This window comes from Pyrus communis, chromosome 9 (genome assembly GCF_041283825.1).
Source record: "Pyrus communis isolate YQ-2024b chromosome 9, ASM4128382v1, whole genome shotgun sequence".
In the NCBI taxonomy this organism is placed as follows: Eukaryota; Viridiplantae; Streptophyta; class Magnoliopsida; order Rosales; family Rosaceae; genus Pyrus; species Pyrus communis.
The window spans coordinates 1,928,039-1,953,631 of record NC_142573.1 but is presented as its reverse complement, the minus strand read 5'-3'; the positions used below and the strand labels follow the sequence as shown (position 1 = coordinate 1,953,631).

General features: G+C 40.4%; 5 protein-coding genes and 1 pseudogene across 7 annotated transcripts; 2 read left to right on the top strand and 4 right to left on the bottom strand.

Annotated features, from left to right (window-relative positions):
* Nucleotides 1-201: 201 nt before the first annotated feature.
* LOC137740040 (uncharacterized) lies at nt 202-2,697 on the top strand. 2 transcript variants are annotated; one of them, XM_068479827.2, is made up of 3 exons: nt 202-512; nt 755-821; nt 1,580-2,697. In XM_068479827.2, the coding sequence occupies exons 1-3, from the start codon at nt 450-452 to the stop codon at nt 2,398-2,400; spliced, it is 951 nt and encodes a 316-aa protein (XP_068335928.2). In that variant the 5' UTR covers nt 202-449; the 3' UTR covers nt 2,401-2,697. The 2 variants fall into 2 exon arrangements, with proteins under 2 accessions (XP_068335928.2, XP_088555782.1); XM_088699656.1 differs by having other exon boundaries at nt 315-644.
* A 2,216-nt stretch (nt 2,698-4,913) lies between these two features.
* LOC137740026 (putative galacturonosyltransferase-like 10 pseudogene) lies at nt 4,914-6,330 on the top strand (annotated as a pseudogene). Its single transcript, XR_015966329.1, has one exon. The product of XR_015966329.1 is annotated as a putative galacturonosyltransferase-like 10 pseudogene (transcript).
* Nucleotides 6,331-6,467: 137 nt separating this feature from the next.
* LOC137740027 (uncharacterized) lies at nt 6,468-8,698 on the bottom strand. Its single transcript, XM_068479814.2, has 5 exons — nt 8,175-8,698; nt 7,809-8,070; nt 7,165-7,263; nt 6,871-7,082; nt 6,468-6,674 (listed from the first exon to the last, which is right to left on the bottom strand). The coding sequence occupies exons 1-5, from the start codon at nt 8,621-8,623 to the stop codon at nt 6,599-6,601; spliced, it is 1,098 nt and encodes a 365-aa protein (XP_068335915.2). The 5' UTR covers nt 8,624-8,698; the 3' UTR covers nt 6,468-6,598.
* A 1,243-nt stretch (nt 8,699-9,941) lies between these two features.
* Nucleotides 9,942-11,059, bottom strand: LOC137739347 (protein transport protein SEC13 homolog B). Its single transcript, XM_088699657.1, has one exon. It carries the CDS (start codon nt 11,057-11,059, stop codon nt 10,157-10,159), a length of 903 nt encoding a protein of 300 aa, XP_088555783.1. The 3' UTR covers nt 9,942-10,156.
* On the bottom strand, nt 9,942-17,185 carry LOC137740124 (alpha-mannosidase 2). Its single transcript, XM_068479934.2, has 5 exons — nt 16,338-17,185; nt 15,944-16,093; nt 15,759-15,791; nt 11,581-15,657; nt 9,942-11,136 (listed from the first exon to the last, which is right to left on the bottom strand). Exons 1-4 carry the CDS (start codon nt 16,911-16,913, stop codon nt 12,919-12,921), a joined length of 3,498 nt encoding a protein of 1,165 aa, XP_068336035.2. The 5' UTR covers nt 16,914-17,185; the 3' UTR covers nt 9,942-11,136; nt 11,581-12,918.
* Nucleotides 17,186-17,928: 743 nt separating this feature from the next.
* LOC137739557 (uncharacterized) lies at nt 17,929-21,636 on the bottom strand. Its single transcript, XM_068479167.2, has 14 exons — nt 21,367-21,636; nt 21,195-21,292; nt 20,889-21,068; nt 20,725-20,785; nt 20,563-20,609; nt 20,349-20,441; nt 20,131-20,221; nt 19,731-19,779; nt 19,312-19,428; nt 19,069-19,216; nt 18,767-18,859; nt 18,600-18,668; nt 18,399-18,441; nt 17,929-18,282 (listed from the first exon to the last, which is right to left on the bottom strand). The coding sequence occupies exons 1-14, from the start codon at nt 21,413-21,415 to the stop codon at nt 18,182-18,184; spliced, it is 1,239 nt and encodes a 412-aa protein (XP_068335268.2). The 5' UTR covers nt 21,416-21,636; the 3' UTR covers nt 17,929-18,181.
* Between the last annotated feature and the right edge of the window lie 3,957 nt (nt 21,637-25,593).

The following is a 25,593-nucleotide window of genomic DNA, read 5'->3' as shown; positions in this document are numbered from 1 at the left end:
GATAAAAAAAAAAATCAAATTGTGATTTTCATTTATCCCTTTTCTATTTTCAGCTCATTGACATGAATGCTTTTTTTTTTTTCAACGAATGTTTTAAAAATGGAAATGAAAAGCGTACGCAAGTAAATAAAGGTGGATCTCGAGGGCAGTTTCGGAATCGAAGAAATACGTAAAACCGGCAGGCAGAAGTAGTGTTTGGCTGTGGGCGTGGAAGAAAAAATCAGCTCATAAAAAGAAAGAGAGAAGAGAGCCAGAAGATTTCGTAATATCCACTCCCTCCCTATCCACCCCCTCTCTCTCTCTTTCTATATATATATATACACACACACACGCGCACACTATATTTCCCAGTTTCTATCTTCTCATTTCTCTCTTCCATTTCCGAATCATTCCCTGTGGGGGGTTTTCAGAGCTAGGGTTTTGTGGATCGAATTTTCATTCCGATTTCAATGAGTTCGGGTTCAATATCCTGCTCTCCTGTCGTCACCAAAGACTTGGCCAAGAAGAAGAGGGTAAGCTCGCTGGCTATGTCGTCCATTCTCCTCCGCTCTCTGTCTTTTCTCTTTCGTGCATACGTCTGCGTGTGCTTGGAAATGGAGGGAAATTCGAATATGAAAAGTTTCAATTTCGGCCGAGGGTTATTGGTGCATTCCTGAAATTCGAATTCAATTTTGGTTTTTGGGCGGAATTGAAGTTGAATTTTTGTGATGTTGTGAATTGTGAATTTGTTCTTACTTGTAATTGTTTTTCTCAGACGAACAGGTTGGCGAAATTGAAGCAGAGCAAGCTCGATGTTCGCCGCGAGCAATGGCTTTCACATGGTATTGCTTCCTTCTCTCTCGAAATTTTTTTTTTTTTTTTTTTTTTTTTTTGAAATATGAATTTTCACTAAGACCAGAAAAAAATTTACTTTTTTGGATTGCCAATGAAGCTAGTATGCTTCAACAAATAAAACAATGGAAGCTAATATGCTTAGTGGAGGTATGAAAATCGAAACTTGGGCATCGGACAATGTTTGTATTTGGATGCAGAACTTTGAGTTTGCGAAATGTAGACTTAGGCATCGGGTGAGCACAATGATGTTCGTTAAAAATTTAGAAAAAGAAAAAGGACCTTTATTTAAAGTGTCATACATGTTCTTACCTAGAATTTTGAAGTAAAGCTGGTTTCTTTGTCAAGAGTTCACTGCCATTGGTCGTCATTACTCGATCAATGACATGATCAATGGATATAGGGAAAATTCGTTTTCATGCCTTAGGTAGTTCTATGAACCAAATCAAGATGCCGAGCTTTTTGTAGAAATTTTGATCACATCGATTCAGGAAAGACAGAAGAGTGGCTTAGCTTCTGAATTGTTTTTGTTTTTTTTTTTTTCAATATGCGTCTTGCACAACTGACTTATGATGGGGCAACTGACGTTTTCCCTGACATTGATGACTTGATTTTTCTTCTCCCCACCCCCACAAAAGCCAACGAAGTTTTACATTAACGGCTTTTGTGGAACAGGTTAGAGATTTTTAGTAGTTATCAAAATTTTCTTATATACATTTGATCCTAATAAACTTCGTGTGCAATGCAGTCAAGAATAAAGGGCACAAAGTGAACTCGGATGGGAGGGGTGGGTCTCCTACACCATCTAGGCAAGTAGAGAAAGGGCAAAATGGATCATTGGACAATTTGGAAACGAGTTCAACCGGAGGAGAGAATGATAGTTCGAGCATCCATGACAGTGATTTGGAGTCTCTGACAACCAGTCCGAGTGGAAGCAGTTTGGATTGTAATGATTCGATGAAGAATCTTAGTGAGAGCAGTGGAAGTGATTGTTTGGGAAATGTCAGCAAGGAGGATGCTGATGATGGGTGTCTAGATGACTGGGAGGCTGTGGCCGATGCTTTAAATGCAGAGGACAACAAGCATACCCCTATTATTGATTTTCCTTCCAAAGCTGAAATCACAGTTGAACCCACAGGCCTTGAACCATCTAGCGAGAATCCTGGAGTTGAATTATCGAATCCAGAGAACAGAAACATGGTTCCTGGGTCACGTACGGCGCGTTGTGCTTGGAGACCTGATGATGCTTCCCGTCCTCAGAATCTGCCCAATGTGCCAAAACAGCATAGTTTCGTGGTTCAATCAGACTGGCATTGTGGCCATGGAGCCATTGCATGGGCATGGCAAAACGTCGTGCCCCAGCCTTCTTCATGTCCTATATGCTATGAGGATTTAGATGTCACAGACTCGAGCTTTATTCCATGTTCATGCGGCTTTCGGCTTTGCCTCTTTTGCCACAAAAGGATTCTAGAGGCAGACGGGCGCTGTCCAGGCTGCAGGAAGCAGTACGATCATGGAAATGGAGCAATGAGCATCAACAGAGGAGCTACAACTTTTAGAGTGGCTTGATCTTGCAGTGTGAGTACTAGATCCTAGAAAGTGAGTTTCTATATCTTGAACTTTTTGTTTATCGCCTCTCTGTTTGCGCTGAGTCAAGTCTGTCAAACTTTCAGCATCGTTAACGAAAATTTGAGTATAGTGATAGAGGCAGGAAGCGGCCTGGTATCGGAATTGGAACTTTGGTGAGTCCAATTCCTGTATAATGTTTAGGATATGTTGGTGTAGGAAACTGATGCAGTTATGTGAATAGTTGGGGTTGGTATAAACTTTCCAAATAAGAAATTTAAGTATATCCGCGTTCTTTTACTTGTCTTGCTTCTTGAATCAAAAGACTTTTTCTGCAATTTTACCTTCTCTTTCTCAAGTCCTTTTTTCTGGACTTACACTTGTGGGTATGTCACTGGCGTTCCGAGTCAATAACACAATGACATGCTTCCGGGAGATCTCTCTTAAACGACGCTTCATTCCGGTTAGTCCTTGTCATCTCAACTTTTAAACACGTTTCAAGTTTCCTGGGAGTAGATCTTCCCTGCACCCGGGATGCCTCAATCGCGGTATTCTCAACCCAATCATGCAGTGCCATGGACCATGTACGATTATCTTGAGATACTGTTATTGTCGCATTGAAGTTTCACTCTTGTACGAGATAAAATTATCGTGTTTGTCTAGTATGAACCGACTCATAGCATGCCTCGAAATCTATAGGCGTTGAATTGTTAGATAAGGATCCAACGGTTACATTCTGGAATTACCGATTTTTGTGTGTCTAAATTCGCTTGAATTCTTCAAATCTAATGTGAAACTGCCAGATGGAATTGTGGAGCTGCGGCGTTGTGGTGACAACAGCCGGCCAGGTGGTTGCCGCCTCTCCTACAAGACTCATCTGTCCACGTGAACTCTTAACGTTTGGAAGCCATGTTGGTTAACTTTTATTTTTTAAAATTCCAATTTTATTATTCTCTAAGTTTTTATGTACTTTTTTTTTTTTTTTTTCGTCTCACTTTTATACTTAAAGTTTAATTTTTCTGTCATTTGCATATTTCTGTTTGTCTTTTCGTTATGTTTTCCATTTACGCGATGGAAAAATCAAAGGTGGTCAAATTTGTTGTCAAATCTACGACTCCCAGGGGGAAATAATGGCCATTGACTAGTCGGCTTCCAAACCTGCTTCAATTTAGTCCCCAAGTCGCTCTAAGATTTTGAAAACCTCGGATAACTTGTGTGACAAGTAAACCCAAGTCACATTTATCTTCTAGGCCATCTTAGATGCTTTCTACAATGTATATATAAACTTGACTACTTACTCTCGAAAAAATTATAGTAACAAGGGGAACATCGTCACCCATGATAATTGGTCAACTTATAACTTTAAAAAAATAACAATCAAACCTTATATCACTAGGTATGATCGATTGTATGAATTCTAAAACGCATATGCGTTTGGTTTTGCACCAAATTTTCCTTTTGATGAAAATTGCGATATTCCAGCAGCACCATTAACTTCAAATATTTTATATCATTTTTGAGATTTTCTGTTACTTTTTTAATTTTAAAGGGATACTATGTTCGAAACTGGAAAGGTAAAAACAACAATTGTGTTTTAGTCCAAGATAAATGTTTTTTTTTAATTTTATTTGGTACCACAAGTAAAATAAATATAATCATTTTCGGAGTCTGTAAATCGAGAGATCTGAACTAGTCAACTTCAATTCTACAGTCTCATTAGCCTATTTCACTGATCTAATTCGCAAAAATTCAAAAACTTAAATGATTTGAATCTCTCTCTCTAAATAAAAATCCGTACTAAACCTCATTCTCATTCATGGCATGTGGACACTTGCCATTGAGTAACAATAAGTGCAATAATGTAATGATAATCCAAGCTGTTCAAAGCACATGGCCACATGGCTTCCCATGCTGGACAGAAGCTCCAGTGGAAAGGCATATTAAAATAATATTCTCTTTTTTTTAATCCAATATTAAAATAATATTCAAACAACCCACCTGCAAGAAAATTTCTCTGCACCAAACCAAATGTGTTATATTGCATAACTGTCCTCTCAGTTTTCCAGAAATTTCACCTTCTTCTCTACAATTTATTTTTTTGCACTTTCATCCAAATAAGTTTGTTTTGATTTTTACTTTAGACATGTTTGGGATTGCTTATACAAAGACTAAAAGTGCTTTTTATGAGCATAACTCCTTCCCTACATAAGCGTAACTTGTAAAAGCCTGCAACGAAAACAACAGCTGAAAAACAACTTAACTGAGAAACAAAAGAACAAATCCACCCGAGTTGACGCTTGCGACTGATTCATAACTGAGAAACAAAAAAATTCGGCCTCATTGCCAGATTGAAATGATGCTAACGAAGCGAACCTACAAGGATTAACACGAAAGAAAAACAAACTATCGGAATGAAAATGAAAACCCGAATAAGCTACGGGGACTGTTAGTGCAATTTTAATTTTTTGTTCCTAACTAATTATTACAATTTAAGCAACCAAATAATATTCAGACGCGTTTTTCTGTTAACACAAAAAAGACGTTTACTCTCTCTCTTTGCTTTTTCGTTGACCATTTCACTTACAAATACTCCTTCCTCTCCTCCTCCTCTCCATTTCCATTCCCCTCCTCCATCGCCGACGATGCTTCTCCTTAAACCCATTTCTCTCCTCCTCCTCCTCCTCCTCCTCTCCGCCGTCCCCATTCCCGCAAACGCAATCCGATCATTCCCGGACTCGCAAACCCGACCGGGAAATGAAAAACGATTCCACATGGATTTCTCAGAAGCTCCCAAATACACAAACGGAATCAGCTGCCCTGTTCTTCCGGGTGCAGCAAACGACGTCTGTGATTCCTCCCTCGTCCACGTCGCAATGACGATCGATTCCGAGTACTTGCGCGGCACCATTGCCGCTGTGCACTCTGTTTTCAAGCAAGCCTCCTGCCCGGAGAACACATTCTTCCACTTCGTCTCCTCGGATTCCGGCTCGGTTGATTCTCACCACCTCTCTCGCATTCTGACATCAACTTTTCCGGCGCTTAATTTCCGAGTTTATATCTTCAGAGAGAGTCTGGTGAACCATCTGATTTCTCCTTCGATTCGCCGAGCTCTGGAGAACCCATTGAACTACGCGAGGAGCTACTTGGCTGATTTGCTCGACCCCTGCGTCAAGCGAGTGATCTATCTCGACTCCGATGTCGTTGTCGTCGATGATATCCAGAAGTTATGGGGGATTTCCTTATCCGGGTCGAAAGTGATCGGAGCTCCGGAGTACTGCCACGCCAATTTCACCAAGTATTTCTCCGACGAGTTCTGGAGAGATTCCGAGCTCCCCAAGGCGTTCGATAAAAAACAACCGTGCTATTTCAACACCGGCGTGATGGTCATCGACTTGGTGAGATGGAGAACCGGAGGGTTCACGAGAAAGATCGAGAATTGGATGGAGATTCAGAAGGAGAAGAGGATTTACGAGCTGGGTTCTCTTCCGCCGTTTCTGCTGGTGTTCGGCGGCGACGTGGAGGCGATTCACCACCGGTGGAACCAGCACGGCCTCGGCGGCGATAATTTGATGAACAGCTGCAGGCCTCTGCATCCGGGTCCAGTGAGTTTGCTGCATTGGAGCGGGGGCGGGAAGCCATGGACGCGGCTGGATTTGGGAATGCCTTGCCCTGTCGATCTTCTCTGGGCCCCTTACGATCTCTACAAACACCACCAAAGTCACCTTCAAGATCTGCATCTTCTTCAACACGACCACCATCAACAATTTTTTATGTTGTAGCATTAATTAGTAACAGGATTATTATTATTATTTTTTTTTTACAGAAATTCATTGATAGATGGGAAGAAATATTATTTCTACCAGATGTAAATAGAGGGAGAGATTTGAACTGAATGAAATTTTTTGGAACATATTGTTCCATTTTGCCAAACAACATATGCCCAAATCGTCAATGCGCTCGGTTTTGTATCAAGTTTCAGTTTGCTCCAAGTGCTCAATATCTTTTTTAGAGCGTCTTTCCAAATCTTTGATAGGTTAAGTTATGTAGACCAAGATGCAAGAGGTCAGAAGAACAAGCGAAAATTATTGCGTTATTCCGTAAAACGCTTTCATTTCGAAGAAGAAGAATGATACAGATGAAAAACAAACAAGGTTGACATAGATGAACATGAAGAATGTACACGCTTCGCACTTTCCTCTCTTCACAATAATCCAACAACGCAACTCAAATGTAATCGGTTCTCCAAGCCTCTTAAATGATGACCTAACAACATACACCTGCCAAAAGAATTGTGAATTTTCAGATTTCAATGGCTAATGGAATTGGTTCTACTACGAAGTTATCAGAAAAATCTGAAGCACTTTGCATCCACGACTCTACGGCGGACCATTCCCAGAAGTGACTTCATGCAAAGCAAATTTGGACAAGCAATAAAAACAAGCCATTTAAGGAGGACTATGACAGGAGTCTAACCAGAAAAGCAGCTTCGCTAGGTAATCTCGTGAAGTTCCTATGGTCTCAAGTTCGCCATCAGCATCTAGGCCAATCTCTTTGTCCGCTGTCACCAAATCTTCAACAAATTCTGAGGAAGTACCGTCTTTGAAGAATCTCTGCAATATATTTTGAACAAGCTGGTGTATAATTTCCTTCACCTCTAATGATGACGGTCGAGATAATTCAGTTACCTGTTAAAACAAATGATGGTAGCATCATAAGAAAGGATGGACTCATAAAAATTGCAACTCCATCACAAAATAAGATTATTACCATATTAGAATCTAGAGACCGTAGATAGTCCAATAAATCATTCCTAGGTCCTGTATCATATTCTAATTGCATATTTTCCTGCTTTTCCGCCTTCAGTTCCTGAAAAAACCAAAACATGTCATTCCCACATTCTGCTTAAAACAATGCACAATCCTTCAGGCATTTAACTTCAATATCAAATTAAGCTCAAAAACACAAAACTTAAGCGTCATTACCTAGAGGTAGCAAATCAACCCATTGGGTTGTTAATGGGTAACCATTAAGACCCGTTTAGTTTGATTTCACCATAATAAGGTATTACACCATCATCACCACTACCATTCTTACCACCACAAATCTCACCACCTTATGACAGTGAAATCAAACTAAACGGGTCTTAATAGTTACCTATTGACAACCCAATGGGTTGATTTGCCACCTTCGTATATATGATTGATAAAGACACATACAATGAATATAAAAATGTTCAGAAACTAAAACTTGGAAGATCATAAACCAAACAAAAATGAGCTTTGATCTTGCTTTCAAAACTAAAAAAAAGCAATCCAAACTAGAATTTTCGACTATTTTAGGCTCAATTCGAAGAAAAGCATTAGTAATTGTGGAAATGAAAAGGACAGAAAATTCACAGAGCAAATGCTCACCTCCTTCACATTTGTCAGCTCTGATTGCAACGTCTGGATATAATTCAAAGCCTCCGGAGGCAAATCGCGGAAAACCTGAGGAGTTGCTGAATCCAAAAGTTCGCTACTCACCCCGACACCATTACCACCATCCCTTTCCCCGCTCTCCACCCTATCCGACACCCCATCCATCTCCGACCGATCCAACGGCACAGAATTCTCCGTGGATATGTCGAAATTCCTCATCAACGATATCCGATACTCCGCGTTCCACAGTGTATATCTAATTGATACGATAAATCCCAAAGCAATTTTACTCTAATTAATACAATTAGGCACTGAATTTACTGAAATTTGAAGAAGGGGGATAGAAATGTGAATTATTACCCGGTGATTATGGAGGATGCGAGGAGGCGATGGAGGGGGGCCTTGCAAACCCTAACGGTGACGGAGAACTGATCGGACGGGAGCAACCCCAGCATAGTAGAAATGGTCTGCTTCATGGAGTCCCTGGCGGAATCCGAAACGCCCTTGGAGATAACGGAGGTGTCGAGGGGCTCAATTTTCTTGAGCATGTTCGAAATCACGGAGAAGCCGCGGTCGAACCCGGACTTCCGAGTCGAGACGAACTCGTCCGACACGCCGCCGCCGTCGACGCCGGAGATGAGGCATCGGACGGAAGAAGTTGAACCGGCGGACAAACGTCGCCGCGGAAAGGAGGAGGGGAGTAAGGGGCGGACGAGGAGGTGGCGGGAAATCGGTGGCGGCGGTTGGGATGGCTTGAGAGAGAGGTCGGCGAAGCGGGAGAAAACGAAGGCGCGAGCTGGCGCCGCCATGAACGAGCTGGCTATTTGTTGGAGGCTCTCCGCCTCTCTCACTCTCTGTGGCTTGCGCCTCCTGGAATCTTCAATCTTTTTATCTGCCCGTTCAATTTTGATTGGCTGATGAGATTGACCTGGGTTTTTGAGGAAATTACAGATTCGCCACTGATTTACGTATCTTATTAGACAAGTACCTACTACGGCGAAAGCGAGTATAAGTTTGTTGGGGATTTTTGTGAATCAATTTCTAATAAAATAAAATTTAATTACTATTGCAATTATTGTAATCGAGTGAGTTGTCAATTTGCAATTGGACCACGTATCTAATTAGCTAAAGTAGAGGAGAAAAAAGAACTTGCTTGCTATTTGTTTATTCTTTGTAATTGAGATCATGAGTTGACATATCACATAATTCGATTCGAACCGTTCAAAAAAATAAGAGGGAGATTTTTACTCTTGGTTTTTGTGAGCTGACAGATCACGTAATTCAATTTGGACCGTTCAAAAGAGGAAGAAGGAGATTTGTACTCCTGGTTTTTGTGAAATAAGTCACCAAGATGGACTAATGAAGGCCGTACAATTTTGAGATGAGTGATCCGAATTACTTGATCCGTCGGCTCTATCGTAATGAAGGCCATACAATTTAAAATAAGTAATCTGAATTATTTGATCCGTCGGCTCCTGATCCAGAGGGGATCTCGATTCATTCTTACGTTCCAATCACATCTCATTTTTTAACTCCCAGACTAACAAAAATCTTGCCACGCAGGTAAAAGCAACATTAGCTAAGATATCATAATTTGGTCATCACTTGAGCATTTCCACCAAGTGAAAACCAACGGGCATGGTTCCTCTTCGGATTCATTGTCCCAATTCACCAAGTCACATCATCAGGACCATTAAAATTTGATCTAACAGCTAATTCATCAAGTCACATCATCCGAGCCATTAAAATTTGATCTAACGGCTAAAATTATTATAACTTTTAAAGTGAGCCCTTGTTTGTAGCCGTTGGATCAAATTTTAATAACCTGGATGATGTGACTTGATGGATTAGGACCAATGGATCCGGAGAGAATTCATGTCCAAAACCAACGAGTAGTACAACTTATGACTATTACCATTGGAGTGTGATATCTACACACCCCTGTTTACTTCTCACACACTCGTCTAAATTTTTGGCCACCAGATCGAATAAATTGAAGAAGATCAACAAAGAGAAATTAACAAAAGGTGTGCGAAAAGTAAAAAAGAGTGTGGATAGCACACCCTTTACAATTTCACCAGCAAAAAAGACCTAAAAAAAGTAAATCAGAAACAGATACACAAGGAGTGAAAACACATACGATCGAACAACTCCAACTGATTACAACACGAAACCTGAATCTTCATCCCACAATAAGCAAAAAACCAATTCGATAAAGCACTAACTGTTACAGGCAAAGTATTGAAAATAAAACCGAGATAATTCTGTTCTAAGACGCTATCACTCTAGTTCATGAAGAATACCGTTAAGACAGTAATTGGAAGTAGTGGTGATCAAAAAACCTATGGCTCGACTGTGCTTACTTGTTGCCACTCGCCATCGACAGATTCTTTCCACAATGTTACATTGTTATTCCCATCAGCTACCGCCAGCAAATTTCCAGTTAGTGACCATGACACCCTCCAGACCGGGGTCTTGAAATCCTTCAAAACCTTCCCCTCCCATTGCTCGCCTTCCTTAGCCACAGTCCAAATCACCACTGTTCCATCCTGTGAAGCACTTGCGATTGTGGACTTTGGGAGTCCCAAGTTGGGTGCCCAGGCTACATCTCTCACCCAATCACTGTGCATTTGAAGGGCCGGAAAGCAATCCATCTTCCAAATCCCATTGTACAGCTTCCACACCTTCACAGTATTATCACACCCACCGGATGCCAGCTTATGTACGGGATCAAGCAGACCAGATCCTACTAGAGCGCCAGGAGCCATTGCTGGGGCCCATGAAACTGAGGTTACTCCAACAGGGTGGGCTTGATCTATCTTTGTGGTGTCCCAACCACCATCGGCCCTGGCAGTGAAAACCGATATATTCCCATCAGAAGAACCGCAAGCTAAGATTAGACCAAGTTCGTGAGGTGCCCAAGAAATGGAATTTACTGACGACTTGTGGTCATTAAACACATGAGCCTGTTGCCACTCATTCGGATTACCCTCCTTCCAGATGATCACCTGTCCATCGTAAGAACAGGAAGCAAGGATCGACCCGAACTTGGGATGCGCCCAAGCTACCTCCCAAACAGGGCCGCTATGAGCTGACAATGTAGCTAGGTGCTGTGAAGCGTTTCCAACACCAATTATCTTAATGGTGGCATCAGACGAAGCTGTTGCTAGCCGCTTTCCGTAGTAATCCATGGCTACATCGTGGACAGTGTCCTGGTGACCCGTTTCGATCTTCTGTGCAGGCATCGTTACCAATTTATATTCTAAATGTCCCCAAATCACCTTTCCTTCAATTTCCTGAATTTGTCTCCTTTATGCTTCCTCTGGATTACAATGTTCTTCATATCAAAATTCAAGTCTAATATTCAATAACTAAATTCCCAAATTATTGCAATTCAGATAATTTCTATAGGCAAATTATATCACAAACAACGAGAAATTGAAATAAACAAATTCACAATAAAAATATCATTTTCCGAGAAATTCCTCTTACAGCAGGTTGAAGATCTAACAGATCACAGGAGAAAAAATAATTCGCTATAGAAACCCATAATTAAATTTGAATGTTCATACCAATAAAACGAAATCAATCATAATTTCAGATTAATTGCAGCCGAAAAATAATAATTCCAGAAATTTTGATTTCAGAAGCTCCGCAAGGGAAGATCTAGAAATAAAGTGTGATAGATCTGAAAATATCGTGCCAGAAATTGAACTGATTTTACATCGGAAATATAAACAAAAACCACGGCGGAGGAGCGACTGACCTCTGAGAGGAAGAGAGAGTGAGAGAGGACGCGGCGGAGGTCCCTGATCGGAGAACCAAAATTTCTTCAGTTGAGAGAAGGCGCTTATCTTTGTGCGAGAGGAGAGAGAGTCGCTAACTTTCAGGCTTCAGCAGCTTCAGAGCATGCGTGTGTTTCTTAGGGAATGTTTAGGCACATGGGCCTTGATTTGGATATGGGCTTCTCCTAATATGCATAGCCAGCCAGTTGGCCCAGTTGATCGTTCAATAGATGTTTGTCAAGTCGTGTGTCTTGCCAAGTGTCCAAAAGATGTTTGGCATTTGTTACTGGAAAAGAATCCTCGCCGGATCCTTTTCTTGGAATCCCGTGATCATGACCGTTCACTGTATATCGTGTGGTTAGAAATTATTTCAAAATTTAAATTAAATATAAATAGTACCTAATGAAAACTGACGGCACAATGTACGATAAACGGTTACGATCACAGGATCCCCAGGATCTCGATAAAAAGGATCCGACGAGGATCCTTTTCGCTTGTTACTATGGATACTTAAGCGAGAGAAATTCTAGGGTTTGGCCTTCTTAACGGCCTCATCCCTCCACGCACAAAACCTCACTCAAGACCAACCCATACATTCCGACCCTACTTACCACTGTGTCCTGGTGCTCGAACCAGAGTTGTTGGCTTTCGACGGACAGGTGACATGGCCCGGGTGATCATACCTAAGAATCTCTTGGATGGATGTACTTAGACAACAAATTAGCCCTCTATTCACAGAGATAAGAATTAACTACAGGTGCAAACTTGAAAAAAAAAAAAAAAAAGCCCTCTATTTCATGGATGCGAACCATTACAAGCAAAATGATACCTGAAACAAAATCCAAACATCGCCACTTACCTCACTATCATTTTGAACACAAATACTAGTCCTAATCTCATACATAATTGTCATCAGCAGTTTTACAACAAAAAGAATCCCGAAGGCAAGTCTATCAATCGACTTGCTAGCAGGGGCAACCGTGGATGACTGCTTCGACTGTATCGCTACTCTACTAATTGTCTATGCCCTGACTTGGCAACATGTATTGAAGTAGCATCATATATATGGTTCCCACTTTCATCAGGCTGATAGCGGGATGTGAGAAACCATTGTAATTTGCTACTAACCCCATTGACGAAGCGTCCATGAGAATGCGGTAATGAAATCAGTCACTAGTACCCTTGCCTGTGTGGTAGTAACTTGAACTTGTATGCCTGCATTTCTACGGGAGAGATAAGGATGCGTCATAGCTCTTAGCTATAAACCCTGCTGAAGAAGCAACAAGGAGAATACAGTAAGAAACCAGTCGCTAGTACATTCATTTGGGCGGCCGCAATTCCAACTTGTAAGCCTGTATTTCCATTGGTGAGATGAGAACGTGTCCATCTTGAGCAAGATCTCCAAATTGCTCAGTATACCCAAGCATATCCATGTCCTCATGTAAAAGATTTAAGGAAGTAACTCTTGCATTCAATACCATAAGGTCCTTGAACATGTAAAAGAGATTCACATTCTCATCAGCAAATCTAGTGCAACCTGATCTGCCCTTCCTACAATATGAAGAGTCCCAGTTCTGTCTCTGTAAAATTAGGGCAAACCTAGAATCTTCGAGAGGTTGCTGAGTGTATTTTAGAGGTTGGGGAACCTTAAAACTTACAATATGCAGATCACATGGTAAGGGAGCGGCTAAGGGGGAGAAAGATCTTGGGGTTGGCTGCACTGATAAGTCCTCTGGCTTCTTGGCAATGAATGCATGCAACGGATAGTTCAGGTGAGCACTGATGCGGTGAGAAAGAAGCGAGGGATTTAAGGGCAATGAGTTGGAAACCGGGTTTGATGTGGCTGAAATTTTAGACTCCACAACAATGTGGAAGATTACATTCATTGCGCGGTTGTCCATCACTCCTTGTCCAAGACCTCGTCCATCATCTCTTACCAAACGACGGTCAAGCATAATCTCCAACCATCCATTTTTAAGACTTGCCACACCCAATGACTGCCGGGAATGGACCGAAAACCGCTGACCAGCAGACCCCTGCATGAATGCAAGAGAAGGCATAGGGTAGTAATTGCCCTGAACTGGGATTTTATCATAGGTTTCTCTCCGGCTCATCTGAAAGCCATTTAAATCAGAAAAGAATATTCTTTTGTTATCAACATCTGTTTTATATCTAACTATCAACTCCTTGTCATCGAACTCCTGACCAAGAAGCTCAACATGATACTCCTTCTCGATGAGAAATTCCTGTACGGTATTCTCTCCATTGTAGACACGAGTGCTATGAGAAATGGGGCTCTTTTCCCATTCGGTCCTTGGATAAGAGTATACTTCCTGCACCAAAGGGCCCTCAGAGATCACCAACTGCCCACCTTCTTCAATGATAAGCTGTGCATCACCGTTGGGTTTAAATAGGTAGGCTCCACTTCCCATACTAGAGTACATAGCTATTTCTTCACCCACAACATTTTGGGAACCATTCTTATGGCTGACTTTCTGCAACAGACCATGCTTCACATCAAAGGTGAGTATTTGGTGCCTGTTCTGGATTTCAGCCACATCAGCGTCTGCTTTTGAGCATGCATATGGAGTGGGGCAAGATAAAGAACCAGACTTTGAGAAGAATCTTAGTTTTGCTGGTTTGGCCTTTTCACATCCATGCAACCCGTTAGCAATGTAATATGTTTGCAACCCCAAGGCGGGAACAGAAACCTGCCAGTAAACACGATGCCTTCCAGTAAATATTTTGCTTTTATCATGCTGCAGCTCAGGAGATATTTGGCTTTGAACACATGTCGAGTTTGAGTCCAGAACAGTAACATCTGGACGGTTAACAATAACCATCACAACCTCTTCTCTTGTCTGCTCCAAAGGATTAAAAAACACCACTGATTGTCTAGTTCCTTCACGGGCCATGATTGCTCTATGGACAGGCTGAACATCATATTTAGATCTGACCTGTTCTGGCTCAAACTGAGAAGGGTTATTGTCATTTTTCTCATGGCGTATTCCAAGCAGTACTTCAATAGCTTTAGACATGAAAATCTGCAAGTCCTGCAAAGATGTGTGCATCCGAGTCCCATAGTCCAGGACCACATGATCTTTAGCAGTACCAGTCACACCATCATGATGCTGGAAAAGAGCCAAGTTCCTCCTGGCAGCAGCCAACTTGTAGGAGAACCCCATGGGCAACTTTTCACATTGTGCTCTCTCGCAGTACCCAAGCAGGAAAGCCATCATAATATCTGTGGTACGAAGTGTTTGCTCAAGTACTCGATCAACAGCCTTGAAGAAAGGCCTGGAAACATAATAGCCACTCCAATAGTCCTGTTGCCTATCAGCATAAGTGAAGAAGTCACCTGACAAAGAAGGAAAACCCCCAACCTGACCGGAACCAATCTCACCAGGAAGTGAATGATTTATTCTTTCAGCCTCCTCACGAAGGGTCCAAAAGTAATCTTCCAAAGTTCCAAACTTGACCTCTGTGTTTAAACTGGGATTAGAATTGATATAGTCAAACAACATTTGGTAGTTCCTAAACTGAGCTTCAGCTTCATCGATGCTTATGTAGCGGAAATCATCTCCAAGAGGAATAAGAAGTGTATTTGTCCTGTACAGTGTTGATTTCTTCTTATATTGATCCAGTAGAATAAGTGCCCGCTCCTGAACATTTTCCTGGTTGGTCTCTACCGGATTGTCTCCCCACGGACAGAGTTCATAAGCAAAGCCACGCATTCGAGCAAAGTCAAACTGACAACAAATGGCAGGCTCTGGCCCACAAGTATGTGGAATATCATAAGAATAAAAGGGCATCATATGGACAAAAATATCGGTAGTTTCATCCACATCCCAGCTCTGACGCCATATATACTCCAAATTTTTATGCAGTGCAAGTTCCTTCTTCAGCTCATAATGGGTCCTCTGAATAAGCATATTTTCAAAACCCATGCGACGGAGAAGATATGCCATGGTAGGTGAGTATCCAAACGGATCTATCGCCCATGCATTTTTAGGAACAACCCCAACAGTTTCATTCAACCACATATTTCCTTCTGTCATCTGATACATCAATTGCCAAAAGATTTAAGAAGCATTTCAGCAGCATAAAAGATGCATAAAATCTTAACAAAGAACAATATAAAAAATTTAATATAATGTACCTGCTCAATTATGGCATAATAATGTGAATTAGCCTGCACCAAGAAGAAGAACCAATCTATTAAGCTTCAACAACACGAACGCATTGGTTAAAAAATCAACGTAGATCTAAGAGTAGTCTAAGCATATGCTATACCGGTAAAAACAAGCATTCAGTTAAACAAAAGCTTACATATATGAATATTACCTCATCGTTCATTACCCAGCCACCTCCAACAATTTCTAGCTGACCATTCTTCACCAAATTTGTGAATGACTCCCTTTTGAGATCAGAGGAGTCCCTCCACCATCTTTCGAGATAAGACATCTCTTCCCATATAAACTTGCGCCGAGAATCCTACACATCCAGGAAAAATCCACTCAATTGAATCACACACAATCTCGGAAAGTTTCGAAAACAGAAAAACCTCAACAGAACAGAAAAACCAAAATTATATGTAGTTAATTAAAACAATCAACATATGAACTCAATCAACATATGAACTCCATGCACTAATCATATAAAACAAGAAAATTTAACCCAAATGAGCAAAATTTAAGCTCAAGCAAAACCCAATTAAAAGTTTGAATCTTTTGCTCACCTTAGAAAGCGTATCGACAATGGTGTCGAGAATATGCCTGGATTGCCTATCGTAGTACTCTTCGACGGTGAGCTTCCAGCCGGGATCGTTATGCGAATGGGGCACCACAAACACCTTCAATTTCTCAGAGTCCCACTCGTCCCCTTTGTAGCTCACCCGCCACCCCTGCTTCCACGGCCCGCCGTCCACATCCGAGAATTCAATCTTGTCGTACAGCTCCTTGGTGGTGATGTCAACGGTGGCCCCTGCAGCGGCGGCGGATCCCGAATCGGCGGCCGAGACGGGTTTGCGGGAGATGGGCTTTCGGGGCTTGGAGAAGCGGGTGGAGGATTTGGATTTGAAGTGGGTGGAGAGGGGTGTGGGGACGCCGTAGCGGAGGATGACGATGAGAAATAGGAAGAGGGAGATCGAGAGGCCGATGATGAAGAAGTTTGCGAAGATGAAGTCGCGGAGGAATAATCGCCTGCGGGGCTTTCTAGTGAGCTTGGATTTGGGGTTGGAAGCGGAGGAGGAGGGGAGGAGGGAGTTGGCCCAGCCGCCGCGGCGGGTGCTGCCGATGTACGATGAGAAAGCCATTGTCGTTTGTTTTGCTTTGGGCGAAATGAGATCGAAGGGAAGGAGGAAGAGGAGGAGACAGACTTTACAGTCGGTCGTTTGCTTGCTGACGGTGGGTGGGGCCCCGCGGCGGAGAGTTTTTAGTTTGTTTGTAGTAGTGAGGTTTTGGTTTGTGTAGCGACGACGGGACCAATACGGCAATACCAATCGGATCGGTCGGATTATTGGACTTTTCTCTTCAACACTATTGACTTCTGTATTTTTCTTGACTTTTTAGCTAAAATTATGAGATTGGTTTACCTTCTCACTTTGATCTTTGATATTTGAATTCGATAAAAGTTGTTTGAGTTTATCCATCATCAATCATTTAGGTCATTTTGCAAAAAATCGGTGTTAAATAAGGACTAAAATGACAAAAATAACCTAATTTAGTATACAATTGGCTAAAATGATTTGGCAAAAATTCAAAGTATTTTTGGTATTTTATCCTTATTCAAGGAAATTCTTTTATATAAAAGACTAAAATAATTAACGATGTTCAAACTCAGAGATCACTTCTATCAATTTCAAATCTCATGATCTAAAGTGAGAAATCATGTCAATTTCATGTATCATTTTTGCTAAAAAGCCAATTTTCTCTGATATATTATATATAGAGTAAATTGTAGCAATGGTTACGCAACTTTAATCAAATTGGAGCAATGATCCCTCAACTAAAAATACATTATCATTGATCCTTCAACTCATCAAAACGTGTAGCTATGGTCATTTTCGTCAAAATGAGTTATGTTAGAATGACCATTGCTACAATTGGGTTATAGTTGAAGAACCATTTCTCCAATTGGATTAAAGTTGAGGGACCATTAGTAATGAATTTTTAGTTGAGAAACTATAGCACGACGTTTTAATGAGTTGATGAACCAATGCTAATAGATTTTTAGTTGAAGATTCATTGCTCTAATTGAGTTAAAGTTGAGGAACCATTGTTACAATTTACTCTTACATATAATGAGAAAATTAGGTACTAGAAAAAGTATTAACTCGAGGTCTCAAGTTCGATTTCATTTCCACATAAACGCTTTCTGGCACATTTGAGACTGTCCTTCGTAAACAAATAAACTTTTACACATCTGATACAAATGCATTCTTCGTCGAAACAAAAATGTTACGTAGCTGTTCTTGCGTAGCTCAATTATACAATACGCTGGTCAACCAAAATAATTAAACAAAAATACCGGCATGAACACGAGCGGCGAGCAAAAACCAGGAAGCAAGCTCTCTCTTGAATATCATAAAATGATTTCCTCCTGTACGCTAACGTTAAGAGTCTTATTTGGGAGAACGATGCTGTTGATCACCACAACTTCGTCTTCAACTGTCACCTCTTCTCCTGCGAAAAGAAAACGAGAGGGCTCTTCAAATCGGTCAAATGCATTGAAAAATATCCTTGCGCATTCAACAGCATCAAATTCATATACGAAAGAAATGAGAAACCAGGCACCATACCGAGGATGGTAATTCCAAGCTTTGCGCTGTAGTCTCCGTCAGCCTAAGCCAGTAAATTAAGTTCTTAGTTAGCCACAAGAATGACAAGCAAGCTGTACAAGTTTATAGAAATCTATAACTTAACAGAAACGGTAAGTTACTAGTTGCATTCGCTAAAGTTTGTGAGTTTTCCTTATCGTGCAACTACATAGCTAGACTTGCCTGGACACGTGACCATTTTCCAATAGATGACTTCCATCCAACAATAGCATTTATAACGACTGCATTTTCCTGTCATGAAATAGAACAATGAAGTTTGGATAAATTCACTAAAGCGTTCCCAATACACTATAGTTCTTGTTTATCCATCGATATACCAACTTCAATACCTTGATTTCCACGTCATCCAAGACAATGCAATTTATAAGCCTTACTCCTGCCCCTACACGAACATTTGCTGAAAGAGACACATCGGGACCAATCTGTGCACAAAAGTAACTCGCACTTTAGAAGGAAATGCAGAAGAAGGAAGCTCTAATTCAGAGTGTCAGTAATGACTACTGCCTCCACTATATTCACCATCCTACACCGTTCAATATTCATGTACAATTTATACATGCAACCGCAAATAAGAACAGAACAAAATGGGGTACATGTATATTAGTAGAAGATGAGATGAAAGTGAACTTACCTTAGAAGTTGGATGTACTTTTGCCGATGGATGAACATAAACATTACCAACAATTCTAGCATTCTTGGTACCATCTCCACTAGCTAAAAGGTGTTCGGAGTTAATTTGGAATTGAGAAAGATACAGACCCGAACATTTTAAAGACATTCTGTAACAGAAAACAAAGATTAGTATAAGGCAAATGATAGTAAAGATTAAGGGAAAAGGAAAAATAAATGAAGCTATTAGGATAAATTAGGCTACCCAGGAGTCTTGATCTGTTCCCAAAAATCCATGGTCTCATATGTATACAGTTTCTTCTTTCCAGCAAGAGGTGACAAAATATCTTGATCCAATCTAACAAAATCTGTAGGAAGAGTCCTGTGGAGTGTAAATCAACATTAAAAGTGGCACACACTAAATTTAAACCAGTTACAACTCTATTTCTAAATGCACGTTATACTGCGTTCATGCCACAAGACATGACATTCCAAACAACAGTTCCTTCTTCTAGTACTAAGTACTAACACAAAAAGATCTTAGCTTTTAAACGGGTATTCACAATGGATACGATCAGGACAAGTGGTAAGCACTTCCCAAGTGAAACCAGGGAATTTAAATGAGAAATCGCTATAAGTTCATTATTCAAAGTATAAGTATGCAACCAGGATAAAGATGTCAACCTTGTTGCGGACTGGAGGGCTTCAAAGCTGGAAACACGACGTAAATTAGCTGCAATTGTCAAATACAAAGTCAGACCCCCAGAAGACCGAAACCAGGGAATTCAAATGAGAAATAGCTATAAGTTCATTCTTCAGATACAGACAGACGTCTAGGAATGCTGGACGGCTATTCATTTGCATCATGATCCAAGCTTCATGACTTAATTTTGAATATTCTATGGAGTAGCAAATGATTCATTCACTTCATAGGGGTAAAAGAAAATAGGAATAGCAATACGTGTTGAGGCCAAATTTGTTCTCAATAATTACAAATCAAGTAACAAAACATCTTTAGAGCCAGAATTTGATCCCAAGTGCAAACCAATCCACAACTATAATGCCAGTAGAGAAAAGGACCAACCTCTGCCTTCTCGGTGACTGGAGACTTCTTGAATGGCAGAAAAGATATCTGGAGTAAATACATATACACCACAATTGATCAAATCACTCACCTGCATTTAGAAAATAGATAACCCTTACAAAATGTGGCCGGGAACAAGCAAATAAAACAAAGAATTGAGATCATCAAACACCAACTAAATGAACAATTTCTGAACATTAACTGCATCGTTTACATACAAAAGTCTCTGGCTTCTCAGTATAATGCAATAGTTCTTTGGTGGCAGGATCAGCAACCAACTCCCCAAACTGGTTTGCAGATTCAGCAGAAACCTACAGATGAACCAAAAAACGAAGAATAGAATGACGAAAAAACAAGAGGAAAGAGCATCAGCAATATGGAGCAGAGTTGCAACATTATTCAATAATTCAAGCCGTCTGTCAACAAACTAACCTTAATTACTAACATTGTACCCATCCCCTTATATTCTTTATGAGCCTCTGCAACGACGAACAACAAGAAGCAATAAAAGGAATTAATTTTTTGAAATCTTATCAACAATTCCACGCAATAAACTTCCAATTAACATACATGAATACGGAACACAAAACTCACCAAGCATGTCTGCAAGCGGAAAACTGCAGCAAACATCACAATTCAGCAAAAAGATGTGCGACTGTTCCACAGACACAAAACACAACATTGAATTAAGCAAAATCTTATTACAAACATAGCAGTGGAAAACGGAAACAAACGAGAATTAAGCATAGAATTCGAACCGGGCTGTCTTCCATGATGATATCCCTGTAGTAATACAGTCCGCCGGCCGAGCCGTGCGGTTTGTCCTCTCTCAAGTACCTCACTGGCACTCTGAGCTCATTGGAAATGGAAGACACGTACAGTGCAAATTCTTTCTCTTCATAGAATCCAACCAAATAGATTTGTGCTAAATTGGGTATCTGTAGCATAAAATCAAGCATTCAAATCTTGCTACTTAGTTCGAAATCAAAATTCTTTAATGGGATTTTGGTTAAAGGTTGAAAAGCCAAAATCCAAAAGCTAAAAGCCAGAAGCCAAAAGCTAACCTTTTTACAAGCTGAAATGGGGTGGTACACCATAGCCTGCCCAGCCAATGGGAACAGCGGTTTCGGGGTGTTGAATGACAGAGGCCGAAACCTAGTCCCTGCCCAGAAAAGCAAACACAAAAAAATCACAAAAATTGAAGGAAAAGATTATGAATTGTACGAAGATTAGTACCTTTGGTAGGCCCGCCCACCATGATTACAGCGACTACCTTCTCCTCCATGACTGAAACGGAAACCCTAGATCTTGAGCTGGGCTGGAGATCTCAGCTCCTCGGAGACAAGCTCAAAGTTTGAACCTTTGGAGGAGAAGAGAGTTCGTTACTAACGCACTTTTGCTGACTTTTGGCTTCTGTGGTGAGACCTGGACCTAATCAATATTTTGCTAAAATCGGATCCCAAGGGAGAATATTACTTGAACTCGACACCATCTACGACGTCGTTCGTCACTCTATCCACGCAGTTTTTTTAGTTCACACTTAATCTGTTAAATTTTCGATCGTCGAATCGAATGAATTTAATAAATTAATAACAAAAAATTAATATATCATGAATGTGTGGAAGATAAAAATAGTTGTGTAAATAATATTATTCTTTGTCAAAAATATATAATTTCACTTGTTCAAGTCTCTCTATCCATATAGATTAAAGTAGTTTGAAATGTACATAATCATTATCAACTGTCTAGTGTATCAGTGATAATTCTATTAGAAACTTAATTGGACTAAACTATCATTTAGTGAAGAATGAAATATTTTTGGTAACAATACAATCTGATGTAAGTTGCACACGTGGAAAAACTGCTTCCTATACGCAAGGATATGTGGATAACATGCAGCAAATGATAACTGCTTATCCATTACTTGGTGAAAACTGTTGGCAACGGTAGGTAACTAATTTCCACGATAGATGGAAATTAGATGAAGCCTGTGTCTATATAATCCAATTCCCTACTTGTGAAGAGTTGTTTTGAGATTCGAGGGTTCTATCACCTTTGGAACATAAGATCTTAAACAAGTAGAAGAATTACATTTTTCAACCAAAAACATGGCTGCCTCAGGTATCATGTTAACCTCTGTTTAGTAATCTAGGAAACTTGTTAATATTATATACTCCTAGTTTTCCAACAAATTCTTGTTATAGAGTTAAAGTAAGGCGAATTGAACGTAAGCCAATTAGCTAAAACATAATCTCACACTCGAATTTCTCTCGTAATATAATTTATATCATAATATCCCTAGAACATATAAATTATATCAAAATATCGCTCGAACATGAACTACAAACTACATTATATTGTATTGCCTGCTAAAAGAAGTTTACAAACATCCAATCTACCCAACACAACTATTGCCCTTTGCATGTTTCTTGACTTGTCCAAACACAATTACATTCATTAGCCACACAAACATGAGCTGCCACTTCTCATGACAAGAGGGAAAGATTCATGCCCATCTTCAAGCAGAAAAACATCTGGTATCATAAACTTTATAATGTTTGGCAAAATCTATTTCTCAGCTTCAAGATGTACACAAAGAAGTCCTGAACGATGGCGAAAGAGGAGCCGGAGAACCCATCTGGAACCGCCAACAGGGTCCTTAATCGCATCGAGTCCACAATAAATGGGCTACAATGTCACTGTCAATTCTGTCAAGGGATGAAAATTGTCAAAAGTTCTAACGCTATGACCCAATGCATTCCAACTGCAATGTTATATCCTTGACTCTAGCTTCGTGTAGTACATGTGAGACCTGTGTTTTGCAGCAGCCTTGTCAGTTTCTGTCGAAACATGAAGATGGAGAGTCCCCACTACGTCTGAGTTTGTGGAACTCCATACGTGCATGCCAGTTTCGAATGCCAGAAATCCCCCTATCTTCTTAACCTCGATAACAGCTTTTCTCAAATCCTGCTCGTGTGCTCTGGGAATTCATTGGAGCAAGATTTCTGCCGAGTTTCTGAGTAATGGGATAACTGAAGATATAATCAAGACGGAAATGAATAACTAAAGTAATTAAGTAAATCTCAAAGCCAAAAGTAAGAAAGTTATGCTAATCTAAAAAATCATTTTGGCTAAAAAGACTTCTGCAAATCGGCCACTGAAATTCTCAAGCATTCCTCCTCCACTTCGGGATTTCCCCTAGGCTATTTGATTGACATAAGCATTCTTATCATATGATGATGATGGTAGCTAATCATGAAAGAGACTTTCACCACTTCACGCAACTTTAAAAGTTTGTTATCTTAAACATTCTTTCCCAACAGACTTGATTAAACCTATGCAAAAAGAGAGACCACAAACAAGTTAAAGATACAATCTAAGCTAAGTCTATATATGATACGGTATGAACATATATAAAGTAAGGTATTTTAGTCAAAATGGTCTTTTGAGATTGAAATAACTCTTCACTTTGGTCCTTCCTGTTGAATTATAAGTATTTGAGCTGAAAAGTTTTTAGAATAAGTTTTTGTTTAAATTGGTGTATTCACTTGTGCAGAATGAGGCAAAGTGTAAATGTCTAGTTTTGTAAAAGGGCCATGAGTGCCATGTGTTGTTAGATCCATGAAATTAGAAAGATGTGTGTCTAGGATGAAATGTAGAGGTTTATGTGGTCCCAAGTTAAGGACCTTCAGTTAATGTAAAGCACGTTAGTGCTCCTTTCTAAATAGAAAAGAATTATTCCTCTGCAAACTTTCTGCAGAGAAGAAGAACTCGAAACCATTCGTTTCCTCCAGTCTTTTGTTCATCGTTTGTTCTTTCTGTTCAGCTCCATCTACATCAAAACACTCATTGATTCCAGAAACACTAACATGGCCTCAGAGCCAGGTTGGATTTAACAATCTGGGCGTAAATCTGTGAAGTTATCGAGCTCAATCGAAGCTCTCTTGAAACTCTGTGAAGGTTGTCGATTCAGATCAAAACCATGTCTGGATCTGGAGGCTCGGAAGTGAGGACTCCAATCTTCTCCGGTGAGAACTACGAGTTCTGGAGAATCAAAATGGTGACAATCTTCAAATCACATGGGTTGTGGAATCTGGTGGAGAAAGGAGTTAAAACGTCTGATTCGAAGAAGAAGAAGAAGTCTGAAGGATCGTCGGAGGATGATGGAGATGAAGAAATGTCAGCTGTGTTGATGCAAGACGCAAAGGCTTTGGGAATCATTCAGAATGCAGTCTCGGATCAAATCTTCCCTCGAATCGCCAATGCCGAGTCAGCGAAGATGGCATGAGATTTGTTGTATGGAGAGTATCATGGTGGTGATCAGGTACGATCTGTGAAATTGCAGAATCTTAGAAGAGAATTTGAATATGCTAGGATGCGAGATGATGAGTCTTTGTCTAGCTATCTTACACGGTTGAATGATCTAATCAATCAGATGAGAACATTTGGTGAATCTTTGTCAAATGAGAGACTAGTGCAGAAGGTCCTGATCAGTCTTAGCAAACCTTATGATTCTATCTGTTTGGTTATAGAAAATACAAAGTGTCTAAAGACTGTAGAATTGCAGGAAGTAGTTGCAATCTTAAAAAGTCAAGAACAACGGTTCGATTTGCATATGGTTGATGCAAATGAGAGAGCATTCTCTTCACTCTCTGTGAATCCAAAGGAGCAGAACAAGAGTGGTGGTCATTCGAGTTCATCTAGAACTCAGAGAAATTGGAATTCTAAAGGCAAGAAATGGGAATCAAAACCCAAATTTCAGCAGAAATCTCCTCTGCACAATTATCAGAGTGCAAATGCATCTCAGTCAGTGGGTCAGGAGGTTGCAAAGCCTCAGTGCAAAGTGTGTTCTAAGTATCACTTTGGTGAGTGTAGATACAAAGGGAAACCAAAGTGTTTCAACTGTGATAAATTTGGGCATTGGGCTAGGGAGTGTAATGTAGGCAGGTCAGTGCAAAAGGCAAATAATGCAAGTCAACTGGAGATGACAGGAAATCTGTTTTATGCAAACAACACTGTCACAGAACCAAAGGTGAATGGAGAGTGGTATATAGACAGTGGTTGTAGCAATCATATGACAGGAAATGTAGATTTGCTTATTGAGGTTAGAACCAATGTAGCTGGTAAAGTCCAAATGCCAACTGGAGATCTTGTGAATGTTGCAGGAATGGGATCTTTAGTTATTGATACAAATAAAGGGAGAAAATATGTTAGAGAAGTAATGTATCTTCCCGGGTTAAAGGAGAACTTACTCAGTGTTGGTCAGATGGATGAACATGGATACTTCTTGGTGTTTGGAGGTGGAATGTGCAATGTGTATGATGGTCCATCACTAGAATGCTTGGTTATGAGAGTGAAAAAGAAAGTGAATAGGTGTTATCCACTGACTTTGTTCTCTGAGAATCAAATGGTACTGAAAGCAAGTGTTACTCACTCCACTGAGATTTGGCACAGGAGATTTGG